The 20235-nt window shown below is 44.5% G+C and overlaps 1 protein-coding gene across 1 annotated transcript in view; it reads left to right on the forward strand.

Annotated features, from left to right (window-relative positions):
- The window catches only part of mdga2a (MAM domain containing glycosylphosphatidylinositol anchor 2a), a 154534-nt gene that overhangs the window by 110132 nt on the left and 24167 nt on the right, over window positions 1-20235 (forward strand). Inside the window, exon 9 of the mRNA XM_041812905.1 lies at window positions 9521-9793. Coding sequence (XP_041668839.1) covers window positions 9521-9793 — 273 coding nt within the window. The remainder of the gene's footprint in view (window positions 1-9520; window positions 9794-20235) is intronic.

The raw sequence follows: 20235 nt of genomic DNA on the forward strand, positions 1-20235 counted from the left end.
TATCAGAGTCTATAGAGCTGGTTCTAACAGAGACAGGGGGACTGGTCTATCAGAGTCTATAGAGCTGGTTCTAACAGAGTCAGGGGGACTGGTCTATCAGAGTCTATAGAGCTGGTTCTAACAGAGACAGGGGGACTGGTCTATCAGAGTCTATAGAGCTGGTTCTAACAGAGACAGGGGACTGGTCTATCAGAGTCTATAGAGCTGGTTCCAACAGAGACAGGGGGACTGGTCTATCAGAGTCTATAGAGCTGGTTCTAACATGGACAGGGGGACTGGTCTATCAGAGTCTATAGAGCTGGTTCTAACATGGACAGGGGGACTGGTCTATCAGAGTCTATAGAGCTGGTTCTAACAGAGACGGGGGACTGGTCTATCAGAGTCTATAGAGCTGGTTCTAACATGGACAGGGGGACTGGTCTATCAGAGTCTATAGAGCTGGTTCTAACAGAGACGGGGGACTGGTCTATCAGAGTCTATAGAGCTGGTTCTAACAGAGACAGGGGACTGGTCTATCAGAGTCTATAGAGCTGGTTCTAACAGAGACGGGGGACTGGTCTATCAGAGTCTATAGAGCTGGTTCTAACAGAGACAGGGGGACTGGTCTATCAGAGTCTATAGAGCTGGTTCTAACAGAGACAGGGGGACTGGTCTATCAGAGTCTATAGAGCTGGTTCTAACAGAGACAGGGGGACTGGTCTATCAGAGTCTATAGAGCTGGTTCTAACAGAGACTGGGGGACTGGTCTATCAGAGTCTATAGAGCTGGTTCTAACAGAGACAGGGGGACTGGTCTATCAGAGTCTATAGAGCTGGTTCTAACAGAGACAGGGGGACTGGTCTATCAGAGTCTATAGAGCTGGTTCTAACAGAGACAGGGGGACTGGTCTATCAGAGTCTATAGAGCTGGTTCTAACAGAGACAGGGGGACTGGTCTATCAGAGTCTATAGAGCTGGTTCTAACAGAGACAGGGGGACTGGTCTATCAGAGTCTATAGAGCTGGTTCTAACAGAGACAGGGGGACTGGTCTATCAGAGTCTATAGAGCTGGTTCTAACAGAGACAGGGGGACTGGTCTATCAGAGTCTATAGAGCTGGTTCTAACAGAGACAGGGGGACTGGTCTATCAGAGTCTATAGAGCTGGTTCTAACAGAGACAGGGGGACTGGTCTATCAGAGTCTATAGAGCTGGTTCTAACAGAGACAGGGGGACTGGTCTATCAGAGTCTATAGAGCTGGTTCTAACAGAGACAGGGGGACTGGTCTATCAGAGTCTATAGAGCTGGTTCTAACAGAGACTGGGGGACTGGTCTATCAGAGTCTATAGAGCTGGTTCTAACAGAGACAGGGGGACTGGTCTATCAGAGTCTATAGAGCTGGTTCTAACAGAGACAGGGGGACTGGTCTATCAGAGTCTATAGAGCTGGTTCCAACAGAGACAGGGGGACTGGTCTATCAGAGTCTATAGAGCTGGTTCTAACAGAGACAGGGGAACTGGTCTATCAGAGTCTATAGAGCTGGTTCTAACAGAGACTGGGGGACTGGTCTATCAGAGTCTATAGAGCTGGTTCTAACAGAGACAGGGGGACTGGTCTATCAGAGTCTATAGAGCTGGTTCTAACAGAGACAGGGGGACTGGTCTATCAGAGTCTATAGAGCTGGTTCTAACAGAGACAGGGGGACTGGTCTATCAGAGTCTATAGAGCTGGTTCTAACAGAGACAGGGGGACTGGTCTATCAGAGTCTATAGAGCTGGTTCTAACAGAGACAGGGGGACTGGTCTATCAGAGTCTATAGAGCTGGTTCTAACAGAGACAGGGGGACTGGTCTATCAGAGTCTATAGAGCTGGTTCTAACAGAGACAGGGGGACTGGTCTATCAGAGTCTATAGAGCTGGTTCTAACAGAGACAGGGGGACTGGTCTATCAGAGTCTATAGAGCTGGTTCTAACAGAGACAGGGGGACTGGTCTATCAGAGTCTATAGAGCTGGTTCTAACAGAGACAGGGGGACTGGTCTATCAGAGTCTATAGAGCTGGTTCTAACAGAGACAGGGGGACTGGTCTATCAGAGTCTATAGAGCTGGTTCTAACAGAGACAGGGGGACTGGTCTATCAGAGTCTATAGAGCTGGTTCTAACAGAGACGGGGGACTGGTCTATCAGAGTCTATAGAGCTGGTTCTAACAGAGACAGGGGGACTGGTCTATCAGAGTCTATAGAGCTGGTTCTAACAGAGACAGGGGGACTGGTCTATCAGAGTCTATAGAGCTGGTTCCAACAGAGACAGGGGGACTGGTCTATCAGAGTCTATAGAGCTGGTTCTAACAGAGACAGGGGAACTGGTCTATCAGAGTCTATAGAGCTGGTTCTAACAGAGACTGGGGGACTGGTCTATCAGAGTCTATAGAGCTGGTTCTAACAGAGACAGGGGGACTGGTCTATCAGAGTCTATAGAGCTGGTTCTAACAGAGACAGGGGGACTGGTCTATCAGAGTCTATAGAGCTGGTTCTAACAGAGACAGGGGGACTGGTCTATCAGAGTCTATAGAGCTGGTTCTAACAGGGACAGGGGGACTGGTCTTTCAGAGTCTATAGAGCTGGTTCTAACAGAGACAGGGGGACTGGTCTATCAGAGTCTATAGTCAGAGCTGGACGAGTCCTGGACTAAGGGAGGAGTCTGAAAAAATCCCACTCTTGGCCAATTACAGTTCAGACTGACTAAAACTGGTCCACAGGTCTCACTGTTCAATGTATAAGATGTCTGCATCATGTTTCAGAAAATAAAGGACTGATGAGAACAGCCTGGGATATCTGGGGAAAGAATGGAATGTTTACAGGCAACAAGGATTGGTTTGGAAAGGGTTGAATGTTTTATATTTATAATGTTTTAAAGGATGACCAAGATTAGGAATGCTCTTCAAACTATGAAGGATGTCATCATCCTCAATAGCAAGGATGGAATGCTTTACAAGCGTCAAAGGATGACATTATTCCCACAGGCAAGGGTGGAATGTTCTGTAAGCTTTTAACAATTACATCACCTTCAAAGGCAGGGACAGAATGTTTTATATAATTTGAAAGGAAAACATCCATTTAAAGGCAAGGATGGAATGTCTGATATGCTTCAGAGGATAACATTCTGTTTAAAGGCCAGGATGGAATCTTTTAAAATAATTTAAAGGATGGCATTATCTTCAGAGAATGAGGATGTAATGTTTTACAAATTTCAAAGGTTTACACCATCTTCAAAGGCAAAGATGGAATGTTCTGTAGGCTTTAAATGATGGTATCCTCAAAGGAAAGGATGAACGGAATGTTCTGTGAACTTTTCAGAATGCACCATCATTAAAGGCAAGGATGGGATGTTTTATAGACTTCCAAGGATGGAATTATCTTCAGAGGCAAGGGGGGGATTTTTTATAAGCTTCAAAGGAGGAGATCAACCCAAAACGCAAGGGGGCAATGTTCTTTCAGATTTAATTGACTACATGATCTTCAAAGGCAAGGATAGAATGTTTTATATGTTGCAAAGCATAACATCCCATTTAAAGGCAAGAATGGAACATTCTAAAATAATCTAAAGGATGACATCATCTTCAAAGGCAAGCATGGAATGTTTTGTACACTTTAAAGGATGGTATCTTCAAAGGAAAGGATGAAAGAAATGCTCTCTGGACTTTTCAGAAAGCATCACCTTTAAAGGCAAGGATGGAATGTTTTGCATGCTTGAAAGGATGATATCCTTAAAGGAAAGTATGAGTGGAATGTTCTGTACACTTTAAAGGATGACCTCATGTTCAAAGGCAAGGAATGAATGTTGCTGAAGCACGGAATGAGGGTTTTTTGTCAGTTTTGGCCAAAGTGTAGACCAGAGCCAACATAAGGGAAAGAATGTTGGTTGTAACGATGACTGAGAGATGACGTATGCTGCGTTTGTGCATCTCTGGTCTGCTCTGGTTAGAAGCAGCACACCAGAGATTCAGAATTATTGGTATTTTCCTGTAGAGAGGATCATGTACCATAAAAATGAGGACAGCAGTTATGACTGTTTGTGTTATTTGATCCGATAAGTGCATTGATCTGCTCTCTCTCTGCCTGATGCTGCATTCTTTAGATGTATCTGAGACATCTTTGGTGCTTCTAATGGAAAAACAAGCCAGAAACAAGATGCTTTGAGGTCAGGCACTTTGTAGACAAAGTTAAAACGCAACCAGAGCAGATATAGGTTTTAGTGCATCGGGAAATAAGAAGCTCTGTTTCATTTCAGGCCGTCTGCTTGGCTTCCAAACATCATGAATACAGTATGCATCAGCAGCCTGGAGAAAAATCAGCATGCAAGATATGGAAACAGCTTTGAAACTTGGGACAATGGGAATTAATGCCTTCATTTTGATGGAGACGGATGTAGAGAGACAGGAAATATGGAGGAAGAGGGAGTCAGAAGACTTGAGCTAAACAGTGCAGGGATTAGGAATCAGTGCTGGGACTAGTGCTAGACTACAAAGCCTCTATATGTACAGCATATACATGCTCTAGCAGCTAAAGTGGGGCCCATGAATCACTAATATCTTCACATGATTGGAGGTCTTGCAGGGAGCAGTAGATTTCCCTTCTAATCCCCCCCTCCAATCTTTAACAGAGCCACATAAGCTAAGTACGCTACAAAGGTAGCATGGCTACATAACAACATAGCTTAATCTAACACGAACAATGCAATGTTAGCTACGTTAGCAACGTAGTAATGTATCTAAATAACTAATGTAAAGCAAATGAAGCTGCATTAGCTACATTTACTATGTTAGCTACGTAGATAATGTTGCCAAGTAGCTAAATCTAATGCTAATGAAGCTACGTTAGCTGAGCAACCTACATAAATAATGTAGCCACATAACAAACACAGCTTAATCTAATGCTTATGATGCTACGTGAGCTACATAGTTAATGGAGCTAAATAACTAATGTAGCTAAAGCTAACATGACTACACTGGCTTGTGTAGTAATATTCACTATGTAGCTAACAAAGCTATGCTAGCTTTAACTAAGCTAATGTAGCTCTACATGATCTACCCCTGGATCAGACTTCTGATTTTCATCCTTTTTTATTTGTTAAATGTTTAATCTGTAATGTTTGTGGTGTGGTTATTAGCTGACTGATTTTTTTCAGTGAAGCTGAATTACAGAAACACTTTTTAACAGGTAGATTCCACTCTGACAGAGGTAGGGTCTCTCAGTAGTGGTCTGTGAGAGGATTAGTCTGAGATCTGTGGTCTGCAGTCAGACCCTCTTCATCTGTCTGTCATTTTCTCTGCTGTTTCCTCCTCACCCTAGCTGTGTTTCTGTGCTCTGCCTGCTCTGTTTGTTGACATTTTCCCATTTCCATGTGATGACTCTCAGTTTTAGTCTTATTGGGTCTCAGCAGAAGCAGCGTAAACAGAAAAGCTGCTGAAACAGAAGGAAAGTGGAGTTGTGACAGAGAGCCTCCCTGCCGCTGATGTGCACGCTGTGACAGAGCGGGTGACTCAAACACTGGGACGGCCGCCGGCCGCTCTGACCTCCCGCTCGGTGAAACACCTCGAGGGTATCAGTGTTTGGCCGAGGACGCTCCTCTTCTCAACCAGCCTGTCGGGGAGGAGGAGGAGGAGGGTTATCATCGTCATCTTCGTCACTGCCTGCAGAGAATCCTCCTCATGATTTACTCACTGCTCTCAGAGATAAACACAATGGGCTGTGATTTCTGTTCATGGACTCATCTGCTGGCAGATGCTTCCGTCCAAACCACTGTACCAGTGAGCTACAATCACAGGAAGACACTTAAAGAGCCTCAGCATGACGGAGAATGATTAAAGAGCCTCAATACAACAGAGAACAATTAAAGAGCATCAACGCGACAAAGACGCTTAGAGAGCCTCAACATGACAGAGAACAATTAAAGAGCATCAACGTGACAAAGACGCTTAGAGAGCCTCAACATGATGGAAAACGGTTTTAGTTTCTACAATGACTAAGTTTCCCTCTGAGCTCCAAACTTTCTTTGTCCAGACTTCATAAACGCTGCTGTCCTGTTAAGGAACAGCCAACCCGCTGGAAGGTTCCTGTTCTCATCTGGAGCTGTCATCATGTAGGTGAACTCTGCTGAATGTTTTCTGGGATTAAAGCTTCTGTAATCCTGATCATTTATGACCTCTGCAGGATCTAACGGGATGGTTGCAGCCCCCCGTTTTGTGGCGCTTGTGTCTTGTTTTCTCTCCTCCTGTCGGTCGGTGATTCCTCTCTCAATGCCCTGATTGTGTTTTTGGTGTTGACTCGTCACATCGCTGACGTCTCTGTAATCCGTGTTCAAAAACGACCTTGGGGGGGATTTTGTACAACAGATGCTGTCATCTGTTTCCCTTTCTGTTCCTCTGTGTGCTCACTTCTTTGAAGAGATCGCTTTCAGCCGTGCATGTTGGTAACCCCGGAGGAGGATGTTCGTCAGAGGGATTGTGGGGACGTCACCTCTGCTCATCACTGTCATCCCCGTAATCCGGAGGAAAAACCAACAGACTCGGAGGGATTATTGTCAAAGTAAAACCCTAAAAAAACCTCTAACAGCTCATTTGGAATGTTGCTCAGCAGCTTTTATCTTGAAGCTACACGTGGCTCTGATTAGCATATTTCTGAAAAGTCATTAAAGAGCAGTAAAATAAAGAGAAATAAAAGCATCTCTTTCTGCTCTCCTCTGCTCCTGTGTGAGCCTGATATCCCACTGAACGTGTTCCTGATCATTTATTTTACTTTCTGTACAGTCAGCAGCTTCCCGCAAGGATTACTTTGATTTCTTTGCTTAAATGCAGCTGAAAGTTAAATCTGTGTCGTTCACTTATTTCTAAGTAATCCACCTGTAATCTGCCCACTGCTGCGTTAATCTGCTTAGTGATGTTCCCAGTGAAAACAGCAAAACACGCAGCAGGAAGTTTACAGAAGAGGGAGTTTAAAAAGCCCACAGCAGCACAGATATCCTGCATTCAAAAGCAGTATGAAATAAACGAGTTCCAGTCCTGAATGATGTGATTTCATAGAGAATCAGCAGTGAGAGGGTCTTTATTCCACGTCTGTGACGACATGAGACGAAGAATCCTGCAGAATCCAGTTTTTGTTGGAGAGGGAGAGGATTTTACCCAGGAACAGCCTTTACATCCCTCTCTAGACCCGAGAAGCAATCAGCACAGGGTTTAGTACCGGCCTCAACTGTCTGGAAGGCTCTTAGTTTCCTGGTCAATTAAAAGAGACAGATATTCCAACCTTTCCTCTGTCCATGCCTAAGCTGGCAACTACAATAAAGTAGGGGCACTTTATTTCTCCCCAGCTACCCACATGATGTATGTATTGGTTTCAGGGAGAGGGAATGTAATGTTGTATAGGCTTCAGAGAGAGAGGGTGGAATGTTGTGTGGGCTTCAGAGAGAGAGGGTGGAATGTTGTGTGGGCTTCAGAGAGAGAGGGTGGAATGTTGTATAGGCTCCAGAGAGAGAGGATGGAATGTTGTATAGGCTCCAGAGAGAGAGGATGGAATGTTGTATAGGCTCCAGAGAGAGAGGATGGAATGTTGTATAGGCTCCAGAGAGAGGATGGAATGTTCTATAGGCTCCAGAGAGAGAGGATGGAATGTTGTATAGGCTTCAGAGAGAGAGGATGGAATGTTCTATAGGCTCCAGAGAGAGAGGATGGAATGTTGTATAGGCTTCAGAGAGAGAGGATGGAATGTTGAATAGGCTTCAGAGAGAGGATGGAATGTTCTATAGGCTCCAGAGAGAGAGGATGGAATGTTGTAGAGGCTTTAGAGAGAGAGGATGGAATGCTGTATAGGCTTCAGAGAGAGAGGATGGAATGTTGAATAGGCTTCAGAGAGAGGATGGAATGTTCTATAGGCTCCAGAGAGAGAGGATGGAATGTTCTATAGGCTCCAGAGAGAGAGGATGGAATGTTGAATAGGCTTCAGAGAGAGGATGGAATGTTCTATAGGCTCCAGAGAGAGAGGATGGAATGCTGTATAGGCTTCAGAGAGAGAGGATGGAATGTTGAATAGGCTTCAGAGAGAGGATGGAATGTTCTATAGGCTCCAGAGAGAGGATGGAATGTTCTATAGGCTTCAGAGAGAGAGGATGGAATGTTCTATAGGCATTAAAGAGAGAGGATGGAATGTTGTAGAGGCTTAAGAGAGAGGATGGAATTTTGTATTGGCTTCAGAGAAAGGATGGAATGTTGTATAGGCTCTAGAGAGAGAGGTTGGAATGTTGTATAGGCTTTAGAGAGAGAGGATGGAATGATGTTTAGGCTTTAAAGAGAGAGGATGGAATGATGTATAGGCTTTAAAGAGAGAGGATGGAATGATGTATAGGCATTAAATAGAGAGGGTGGAATGTTGTATAGGCTTTAAAGAGAGAGGATGGAATGATGTATAGGCTCTAAAGAGAGAGGATGGAATGATGTATAGGCTTTAAAGAGAGAGGATGGAATGATGTATAGGCTTTAAAGAGAGAGGATGGAATGATGTATACGTTTCTAAGGATGACATCATCTTTAAAGAGAGAGAAAAAGTTCTTGTAAGAGTTCTTTCACTGATGTATTTGTTTTAATTCCCTTGCATTATATTCCAACATTCCTTCCCCTCTAAGAGGAAAAAATGTCTCATTGAAAATGCTGATAAGAACTGGGTGATGGGAACCTTTCTCCTGTTTCTCACAGGGATGACTGGGACCTTTGCATTTGTGTCTAATTTATGGTCAGGACCCGTTGTTGTCCCCTCGGGGCCCCTGGAGATGTTCCACCAGACTTTATGGATCCTCTCTGTGAAATCGTCCCCGGTCCGGCCCTCAGTCTCCTGATGCCTATTGGACTGTCCTCAAAGAGAAACTTTGAAAGTTATCAGGATGAAATCAGTCAGAAAAAGCTCATTAATGAGCTGGAACAGCAGCCTCAGCAGTGCATTGTGGGAATTAAACAGCTCTGTCAGATGTCCTCTCCCACCAATCAGAGAGCTCGGCTGAAGGTCGTGGACCAGCAAAGGCGTCCAGCTGACCTTTAGACGTTTCTGGATGGAGTCCCTGAGAGCAGGAAGATGAACCGCAGACCTTTATCTGAGAGTCAGCGGCCGTCCGGGCTGTAAATGACTTTATGAATATGCAGATTGATGTCAGTAGCAGTCTGTCAGTGTTGTTCTGCTCCTAGAGAAGATTTCCTTCACTTCACTCATTTATTATGTTGTTAAAGCTGCAACATGGACATTTAGCTCTCAAATATCTGCATTCATTAAAAACAGCTATTCCCACAAAGTGTTTTCAGTCGAGTACTTACATTACTTCAGATATTTCCAGTAGTTTCAAACCTTTCCTCTCAGGGCTGCCTCAGCGGCACGTCAGCCTCAGTCTTTGGTCCAAACATGCCGGAAAGTTCTGCACAGTTCTGGACCTAAAAATGTCAGCATGTTTATCTGTTCTTTCCAGGCTTATCGTCTCATACTTCCTGTCTCTCTGTCCCTAACAGTCCCGCCCGTGGTGGAGCCGGTGTTCACAGAAATCCGTCAGGCACTGGGCCGGGCCTTCAGCCTCACCTGTCGCCTGCTGCGCGCTCATCCGGCCCGCCTCCTCCGCTACGAGTGGAAGCTGGGTTCTCGCCTCCTCACCATGGGCCAGTTCAGCGACCAGCGGGACGACACAACCTACCAGGTCAAAGCTCTCAACAGAGAGGGCTACGGCGAGTACACCTGTGACATCACCAACGAGGCCGGGGCTGGGCGCTGCACCTTCCTGGTCACAGGTGAGTCAGAGATGGACCGTGTCACACCTGGAGGTTAAATGCTCAGACCGTTTAAACAGGTGAGATATGAGGTGAGCCTGGCGTGTTGGAATGTTGGAATGGACGTGACTTGGACTCGTCTTGTGTGACACAAGTCTTCAGAAGGACTTGACTTGGACTTGTCTTGAGTAACATGAGCCAGAAGGATTTGACTTGGATTCGTCTTGTGTGACACAAGTCAGAAGGACGTGACTTAGACTCATCTTGTGTGACAGGAGTCTTCAGAAGGACATGACTTGGACTCGTCTTGTTTGACAAGAGTCTTCAGAAAGACTTGACTTGGACTTGTCTTGGGTAACACGAGCCTTAAGGATGTGACTTGGATTCGTCTTGTGTGACACAGGTCAGAAGGACGTGACTTGGACTCTTTTTGTGTGACACGAGTCTTCAGAAAGACTTGACTTGGATTCGTCTTGTGTGACACAAGTATTCAGAAAGACTTGACTTGGATTTGTCTTGTGTGACACGAGTCTTCAGAAAGACTTGACTTGGACTTGTCTTGGGTAACATGGGCCGTAAGGATGTGACTTGGATTCGTCTTGTGTGACACAAGTCAGAAGGACGTGACTTGGACTCTTTTTGTGTGACACGAGTCTTCAGAAAGACTTGACTTGGATTCGTCTTGTGTGACACGAGTATTCAGAAGGACTTGACTTGGACTCGTCTTGTGTGACACGAGTCTGCAGAAGGACTTGACTTGGACTTGTCTTGGGTAACACGAGCGATAACACGGATGTGACTTGGACTCGTCTTGTGTGACACAAGTCTTCAGAAGGACATGACTTGGACTCGTCTTGTGTGACACGAGTCTTCAGAAGGACATGACTTGGACTCGTCTTGTGTGACACGAGTCTTCAGAAGGACATGACTTGGACTCGTCTTGTTTGACACGAGTCTTCAGAAGGACATGACTTGGACTCGTCTTGTTTGACATGAGTCTTCAGAAGGACATGACTTGGACTCGTCTTGTTTGACACGAGTCTTCAGAAGGACATGACTTGGACTCGTCTTGTGTGACACGAGTCTGCAGAAGGACTTGACTTGGACTTGTCTTGGGTAACACGAGCGATAACACGGATGTGACTTGGACTCGTCTTGTGTGACACAAGTCTTCAGAAGGACATGACTTGGACTCGTCTTGTGTGACACGAGTCTTCAGAAGGACATGACTTGGACTCGTCTTGTGTGACACGAGTCTTCAGAAGGACATGACTTGGACTCGTCTTGTTTGACACGAGTCTTCAGAAGGACATGACTTGGACTCGTCTTGTTTGACAAGAGTCTTCAGAAAGACTTGACTTGGACTTGTCTTGGGTAACACGAGCCTTAAGGATGTGACTTGGATTCGTCTTGTGTGACACAGGTCAGAAGGACGTGACTTGGACTCTTTTTGTGTGACACGAGTCTTCAGAAAGACTTGACTTGGATTCGTCTTGTGTGACACGAGTATTCAGAAAGACTTGACTTGGATTTGTCTTGTGTGACACGAGTCTTCAGAAAGACTTGACTTGGACTTGTCTTGGGTAACATGGGCCGTAAGGATGTGACTTGGATTCGTCTTGTGTGACACAAGTCAGAAGGACGTGACTTGGACTCTTTTTGTGTGACACGAGTCTTCAGAAAGACTTGACTTGGATTCGTCTTGTGTGACACGAGTATTCAGAAGGACTTGACTTGGACTCGTCTTGTGTGACACGAGTCTGCAGAAGGACTTGACTTGGACTTGTCTTGGGTAACACGAGCGATAACACGGATGTGACTTGGACTCGTCTTGTGTGACACAAGTCTTCAGAAGGACATGACTTGGACTCGTCTTGTGTGACACGAGTCTTCAGAAGGACATGACTTGGACTCGTCTTGTGTGACACGAGTCTTCAGAAGGACATGACTTGGACTCGTCTTGTTTGACACGAGTCTTCAGAAGGACATGACTTGGACTCGTCTTGTTTGACATGAGTCTTCAGAAGGACATGACTTGGACTCGTCTTGTGTGACACGATTCTTCAGAAGGACATGACTTGGACTTGCCCCGAGTCCTCAGTTTCTGTCTGAGGGTACTGGTCTTGGACTGGCCTTAACTGACTCGAGCCTGATGGTGTTTTTGTCTGGAACAGTCCTCGACTTGGACCGGCCTCTAATCTCTTCAGACACGCCGTGGTTGTTTCCGTTTTTGTCACATCATGGCGTCCCCGCCCCGAGGCCTGATGGGATCTCTGATCTGGTTTTAAACTGTTTACATCTGGAGGACGAGAACACGATGATTAATTAGAGTTTATCTCTGAATCGTGAGCACTGGCAGACTCGGGCAGAGAATCAGCGCGTTTCCTCGAGGGACTCGACGGCGTCATAAATAATGTGCAGAGCCTGAAGAAAGCTTCACATCCTCGGCGCTCGCTCTGACAACAAACGGCGAGCAGGTCTCTGCTGTGAGATTAAAGCTGCGGCTTTAATACCTGCCCGCTCCGCTCTGTTCTTCAATTAACACGCCAGCTCGCCACTGATAACGCACGCCAATGTTTGGGAACTTTACACTAAAGCTTTATCTTTCAGCGCTGCTCTTTATGTTGGACATTGTTTTCCTGATGCCCTCTCTGCATTAGTTAAAGGAGCATTCTGCTGTTTCTCTGTGCTTGAATATATGGACCTGTAATATTCAGGATTGGAGCTCTGGTCAGGTCCAGGTTTTGGACCTGTAATATTCAGGATTGGAGCTCTGGTCAGGTCCAGGTTTTGGACATGTAATATTCAGGATTGGAGCTCTGGTCAGGTCCAGGTTTTGGACATGTAATATTCAGGATTGGAGCTCTGGTCAGGTCCAGGTTTTGGACATGTAATATTCAGGATTGGAGCTCTGGTAAGGTCCAGGTTTTGGACCTGTAATATTCAGGATTTGAGCTCTGGTCAGGTCCAGGTTTTGGACCTGTAATATTCAGGATTTGAGCTCTGGTCAGGTCCAGGTTTTGGACATGTAATATTCAGGATTGGAGCTCTGGTCAGGTCCAGGTTTTGGACCTGTAATATTCAGGATTGGAGCTCTGGTCAGGTCCAGGTTTTGGACCTGTAATATTCAGGATTTGAGCTCTGGTCAGGTCCAGGTTTTGGACCTGTAATATTCAGGATTGGAGCTCTGGTCAGGTCCAGGTTTTGGACCTGTAATATTCAGGATTGGAGCTCTGGTCAGGTCCAGGTTTTGGACCTGTAATATTCAGGATTGGAGCTCTGGTCAGGTCCAGGTTTTGGACCTGTAATATTCAGGATTGGAGCTCTGGTCAGGTCTCAGACCTTCTTCCTGTCTGTAATGATGAAGGTTAAGGCTTCATGATGCAGAGGAGTTCGGGGTAACAGCCCAGTTTTTCTCATTTCCTGTAGATAAATCTCTGTCTGTAGATAACCAGAGTCTGATCCACATCCTGGGACCATGGTTAGTACTAAGAGGCTCTAATAGTCAGACCAATGCTCTGCAGGGAGGGGGAGCTGTGCAGGACTAACATCCACAGCGCCGCTCCGCTCTGTGCACTAATGTGCCGAGCCCCGGGGCTCCCACGTGCTCTCTGCAGGCCGCGCTCGGCGTTTACACGAGCGTTGGGGACAGCTAGTGTGCGAGAGCTGGTGCCAGCAGCGGCCGAGTCGAGTGCACAGGTTTGTGGAAGAGAGCGCGTAGAGCTACAGTAAGCCCCGAGGGACAAACACGGGAAAGTCGGTCACCACCTGCGCTGCTTGAAGCCAAACTTTGTCACACAGTAGAGGTTATTTTTGATACTGACGACATGAGAGACAACGAAAGGGACCAAAAAAGGCTCTGACTGTGAGCCGCCCTCAGCCTCGGAGCTTTCAAACATTTCATGGATGGATTCGTCTCTAATGTGGAACCAAACAGGACAGACCAGGAACCTAATCTGACATCAAAACTCTGAGTCTCTGCCCTGTCTGCTCATTACAACACCAGACCTCTTTGGTCTGACATTTCAGCTCAGATTGGTCCAACATTTAGTCCTCTATCTCTCTGCTTCCACTGAACTCTGTCATCTGTGGAGTCCTGGCTCAGCTCTGGTCCAGTTCCCTGCTGAGTCTGAGCCGTGTTTCTGTCCAGTATTTGGCCATGTGTGCTCTCGTTTCTTTGCCTGGGTTGGTGAAGGGTAAACCCTGAATTCTGCTGTGTTTTGGCTCTGCTTCGGCCCAGTACTCTCTAGTATTAATGCTGCGGTATGGTCCAGTATTCAGCCATGTTTTCTCTCCTTTCTTAGGCTGGGTTGGTTAGAAGTTTAGCCCAGTATTCTCATTTGTTTAGGCTCTGGTTTGGTCCTCTGTTTATGATGATGTAATGCAGTTTTGGCCAATCTTTGCCCCTCATTTCTCATTCTTTAGACTCTGATGAGTCTGATATCCTGCTCTATAATCTGTGGTCTGATCCACTATCTTTTAGTACTAATGCAGTGGTATGGTCCAGTATTCAGCCATGTTTTCTCTAGATTCTTTGCATTGGTTGGTTAAAAATTGAGCCCTAAATATTCCTTTGTCTTTGCTCTGGTTTGGTGTTCTGTTTTGGGGGGATTTAATGATGTTTTGGCCTAAATATTTGGTCCCATAGTTTCTTTTGTCAGGATTTAACCCTGTTTAGGATCAACCAGGGTGGAGAAAAGACCCAAAAATGTATGTAAATGGTGAAATTCCCCTCCGGATGGGGTGACACCAGCAGAGGATACGGGGCTAAAAATGGACCAAAGCAGAGTAAAAACAAAAGAGAATCCTGGGAGGACTTTTAACCAACTCATGCTAAGAAACAAGAAAATACATGGACAAATAAACACCGCAGGATATCGTCCAAACTATTACCTGAACACCACAGATTAAAGGGCAGATATCGGACAAATTAACCCTTTAAAATCTACCATTGTGCAAGTCAACCAGGACAAATTCTTACATTTTTACATACTGTAGTGCCATTTTTGGGAGTATTTTTTATTTGCTTTACATCAATATAACCCTTAAATCCCAAGTTTTAATAATATCTATTGACTTATGTCTTAATTACTACAATAAGTTGCTTAAAAGTGCAATAAACCTACAAAAAATGAACATCGTTTTTGTTTTTTTCACACATATTTTAAAATACAGAAATATCACAGCTTTATCCCTCAAATTTGTGAATGTAAAAAAGTTGCACAATATCCTTTGGAACCACAGGAAATTTATTTGGAGTCTGTACATAACTCGCTTTTTGAGATAGAGTCAATTTTGTAACCTTTAAAAAACAGAGCCAGATGAGTGGTTGGACTCTTCATCCAACGCTGTAATTAGTTTGAAAGCTTCACGCCAGCTCTGAGACTGTTTGGCACGACCGAGGTTTGGGGAATCCATAACTACATACGGTGCATCATGAAGTGCTTTAATGCGGACTCTTTCATTTTCAGTCAGCTCTCCACGTTTTACCATTTTGAACAGGAATGAGGAATTTCAAACTAAATTCACCCAAATGTGAGCCGGCTCACTGGGCTTCTCTGAGAAGTCAGAAATGAATCAAGCATAACATTCAACCACTAAAACTCTTTTTTCTCTTCAGGAATGACAGTAAATAACTATAATCTGACACATTCATCAGAAATATTCATGTGCTTTACTATTTTTTCACTTCTTTTGTAAATCAGTAAATTGTAAAATTCATGGATAACAATATTAATTCTATTTTAGCATTAAAAATATCATTTGGGTGAAAGAGCTTCTACATATTGGTGTATTAACCATTGCAGAAACATAAAAATGATTTTGGTAATTACCAATGCTGTTAATTTAGGGCAGCTGTGGCAGAAACCTGACTGTGGTTAGGGTTAGGGTGGGCTGATACATTTGTTAAGCTCTGTATGTGTGGAAGTGTGTAAAGGTGTGTGTGATGGATGTCTGGTGTGTGTGGGTTGTGTGTCTGAGTGTTTTTGTAAAAAAGTAGGAGTGAAATGAGAGCGAGGGCGAGTACGTGTGCAGGCTGTTTTCAATGTATTCCATGGAAAAAACTGCAACTCCCAGGAAAATACGCCACTTCCTGTTGTTGGGGTTGGAGCCTATGAGGTTGGGACACTTAACAATCATGTGACATGTCATGCCCACAGCGTGATGACGTTTATTTCAACGTAGGAAGTGCTGCAAATACCCGTGGTCTCGTTTATAAAGATTTTTATGTGCATTTTATTGTGTATTTTTACAAACCCATCACTGCAACAACAAAGCGCTCTGAAACATGGTGGATGTGTGAAATGTTAGTGTAACTCCCCAGGTTTTATATGCAACAAGAATGATCCATCTATCTCATCTCCAAAATTTTTATTGAGCAATCAATATCAAATACAGTTATTTTACATATTTATGTCTCACTTTGTTTTCTTATACAAATTATAAGTACACTTACATTGCATATGCTTATCGGAGCGCCGGCACTACGCTGGATTCAAAGGGTTAAACTCTGACTTAGCCTGATATTTGGCCATGATTTTTCTATATTTCTAGCTATTCAAAGGTCAAATGTCAGCCACTTTTCTCTGGTTTTAATATCAGTCTTTGTATTTTCTTTATTTCCAGAGCAGAGTCTTGAATTGTCCTGTTATTAACTCTGATTTTACCAGGACCATAGCCCTGTAATCTCCTGTGTTCAGCTCTGCGTAGGTCGTCTGTTGTTGTTGTGTTTCAGTGATAATTTGGCCCAGTATCGGTCCTTCTATTTTAGGGAGTTTAAACTTGAGTTTGGTTGAATGGACTGTGTTTTTTCTCCTGTGGTTGGGCTCTAATCCTCATATTTCCTTTTTTGGCCGTTATGTTGTTGTGTTTTAAAAATTATCTGTCTTTCTGAAGATGAACCTGGAGTTTGGTGGAATATTCAACCGCTTTATTTCTGGGTTTTTACTCAGATTTGGTCCAGTATTCAGCCTTGGATTCCCTTGTTTTGGTTTGGTCCAGTTTTTGGCTGCTTTTCTGTTGGTTGTCCAATATTTACTGTCTCTTCTCTAGGCTCTGGTTTGGCCCGGTTTCCTCTGTGTTCTGGTCCACTGTTTTTCCTGTATCCTCCAGTATTTTATTTGGTATTTCCAACATTTGGCATTTTCCATTCTCAGGCCTGTTTGCTTGGTTTAGTCCCAGATTTATCAGTTTAGTGGTAATTTGACCCAGTATTTGGCCTCAGATTTTATTGAATGAAGGCTCTGGTTTTTCCAGTCACTTTTGTCGTGTGTTTTGTCTCACTCGTTGTCAGACATTCAGCACTTCATTGTCCCAGGTTTAGGTTCTAGTTTGGCCCAGTTTTCTGCTCTGTTTTGACCCATCATTTTTTAATATTTAGGTTTGGGTTTGTCCACTATTTGGCCATGCACTCTCCAGCATCTCTGCTTGGTTTAGTCCTAAATTTAGCCCTGAACTGTCACGGGTTTTGGCCCTTACTAGGTCCAATCTTTAGCTGTGATTTATTGATTATTCAGCCCGATATTTGACCTTAAATTATCCTGAGTTTGAGCTCTAGTTTTCAGCCCTTTTTCTCATGTGTTTTGTCGCTCTCGTCCAACATTCAGCTCCTTATTGCCTCATCTTCAGTCTCCTGTTCGGCCCAGTTTCTTGCTGTTGTTGCTGTGTTGGACCACTGTTCTTTCCTTCTACTTCCAGTTTTTTGTCTTTGGTTTGGTCCATACTCTGTCCTTATTCTCCAGGGTTTATTTCCCATTATTCTCTGGAGTCTTAGCTCCGTTCTGGTCCAGTTTTAGCTCTGTAATCCATGTTTAATAGGCTCTGTTTGTGCCAATATTTGGCTCTGTTCTAACATTTCCAGCATGGTATCTGATTGGCCGTCAGTATCGACAGATCCCTGGAGTATCTGACTTCTGTTGGGATATAACTGAGCTTGGCAGATCTCTTAAATCTCTGATGGAAACGGGACTCGTCCCTGAATCCTCAGACGGACGTTTTAACTCCCAGAGCCGCTAAAAGCGAGCGCTGGTCCTCTCACAGGAAGTGCCTGCTGAGTTGTTTGGTATCTCTGTCCCCTCCCGATGAAAGCTCCCCCGCAGAGGCGCCCTGTCAGCGCTGCGAGACTCTTCCTGTAAACCGCTGGGATGCGTTAAGCCTCTTATCAGGGCCGGCCGCCGAGCCGCGGCGCGTTCTGCAGGCGGCAGCAGAAAGCAGTTAAAGAGGGAGGGTTGTAAGCTCGGGATGGAGCGGCGGTGGAAAATGACGGTGATTATGTCGGGCTTGTCGCTGCTGAGGTGAGGTGTACGTCGTTAATCAGGTGTGAACACGCCGGTGGCATTTTAAAGCGTGTTGAGACGGCAGCAGAGCTTCAGAATCAAAGTGACAGAAGAGAAAATCTGACACCAAACTCCACGCCGAGTCACCAAGCATCGGACCGCTCCCCTCGTCTTTGCTGGAAAAAATCACTGTCTGAAGTTTCCTTTGTCCCTCAGAGTCAAAGCTGCTAAAGAGATTTACGTCTGCATTATTCATGTTTCCATCAGATCGACTTTAGATCTGACCACAGTCACGGATATTAGCACTGAAGGACTCTGGAGGACGCCCGATATCCACGCTGACACTTCCTTCCTCTTCCTCATGAACAACCCTCTGAACTTGGTCCAGGATCTCAGCCCCAAAAACTCCCCAAAAGCCCCGTCAGCCCCACTTTAGCTTTTCCCACTGAGTCCGTCTAGACCGCTGGAACGTCAGCCAGTTCTACTGTGAGTGGAGAACACGCTGGTCATCTGACATCTGGCCCAGTTTGTGTCTATGTCTGACGTGTTCTAGCTCTGATTTAGTCTAGACCAGTGATTTTCAAACTTTTCTCACCCGAGGCACACCTAAGGTTAAGCCAAAATCTTCAGGCACACCGTGTTTAAATCCATACAAAATACACTTTTTACATAATATTACAGTCAAGGTGGCCTATGAAGAGGAGAGCTTTCTGGGGCCCTGCCAACTGGGGGATCATGGAGATGGCAAAACTGGGCAAAAAGTGGCCAAACAATTGGTTAAATTGGCAAAAACTTGTTGAAAGTGTTAAAATAGTGGCAAAAATTGGTCTAATAGGGTAAAATATTGCACAAAGGTGATAAAAAATGGGTTAAATGTGATAAAAAGGGCAAAGGTGAGCAAAAAAATGGTCAAACAAAAGCAAAGTTGGGCAGAAATTGGCCAAAAGGTGGCAAAAATGGGTTCTAAGTGTCAAAAAGGTTGCAAAGTAGATCACAAGTGGCAAAAAAGGATTAAAGTTGCTGAAATGTTGTAAAAAGAGGTTAAATGTGATGAAAAGATGGCAAACCAATAGCAAAAGTGAGCGAAAAGTGGCAAAAAGGTAGCAAAAATGGGTTAAATGTGGCAAAAAGTTCAAAGGTGGCAAGAATGGGTCAAGTAATAAAAATAAGTGGCAGAAATGGCAAAAAGCACCAAATGGTTTAAGTTGTCAAAATAAGTGCCAAAAAAAGGTAGAAAAAAAATTGTTAACTTGGTTAAAAGTAGCATGAATTAATCATTTCAACAACATTTTCAACCCAATAATAGCTCGCCATGCTTTTCAGCTCTTAATGAGGTAACTGTTAGCCAGGATGCTAGCACCAACGCTACTGATCCAACACACACACACTGATATCATCAATAAATCCCAACTCGGGGGGTCCCAGTCTCTGGGGTTTTTCAGGGGTCCAGATCTGTGGGCAGGCCTGGTTACAGTACTCGCCATAAAGTTGTAGTAATAATGTATGGTACAAATCCCCACGGCACACCTAGACCTGCCTTAAGGCGCACTAGTGTGCCTTGGCACACCATTTGAGAACCACTGGTCCAGACTATTCCCTTCATTTAAGTCTGGCTTATATTCTGTCAATTATTGTTTCTTGATTTAAGTCAGATATTTAAATGTTGGTTTCACTTTCTATGTTGGCTTGCTCCAGAGTGTGCTTTGTATTCCTCGTCTTTAACCCTCTGGGTCCTCCTGCCAATATCATAGCTGCCCAGACACGTTATAAACCACTGATATAAAAGAATCTACAGCCTTTCATGAAATTACCCTTTAAACACAGTAGGAACTTCCTACAGCCAATGAAATATCTCTGACATTAGCAGGGATTTATTACCTTTGTAGGAGGATAAAATCTCTGTTTTAACTTCTGACATGTATGTGAAGGTTAAAGGTCAACGTCGTTAAGCTCACGCCACATCAGAAACGGAGAGGTCTTTGTTCGCCATGAAACAGGAAGTTTTTTTTGCATGCAAACAAAACTCAGGCTGTGCTGCTTCCTCAAAGTCTGATGTCTCTTCCTGTTAAAGGAAGTTCCTATGTGGTAAATACATGGGGGTACAAACTTCCTGAGACTAACTGGTTTTAGTGGTCGGAGATTTGAAGTTCTTATAAAATAGTCTGACTGACTGGGGATCAGTGTTTC

Source organism: Cheilinus undulatus, linkage group 18 (assembly GCF_018320785.1).
Source record: "Cheilinus undulatus linkage group 18, ASM1832078v1, whole genome shotgun sequence".
In the NCBI taxonomy this organism is placed as follows: domain Eukaryota; kingdom Metazoa; phylum Chordata; class Actinopteri; order Labriformes; family Labridae; genus Cheilinus; species Cheilinus undulatus.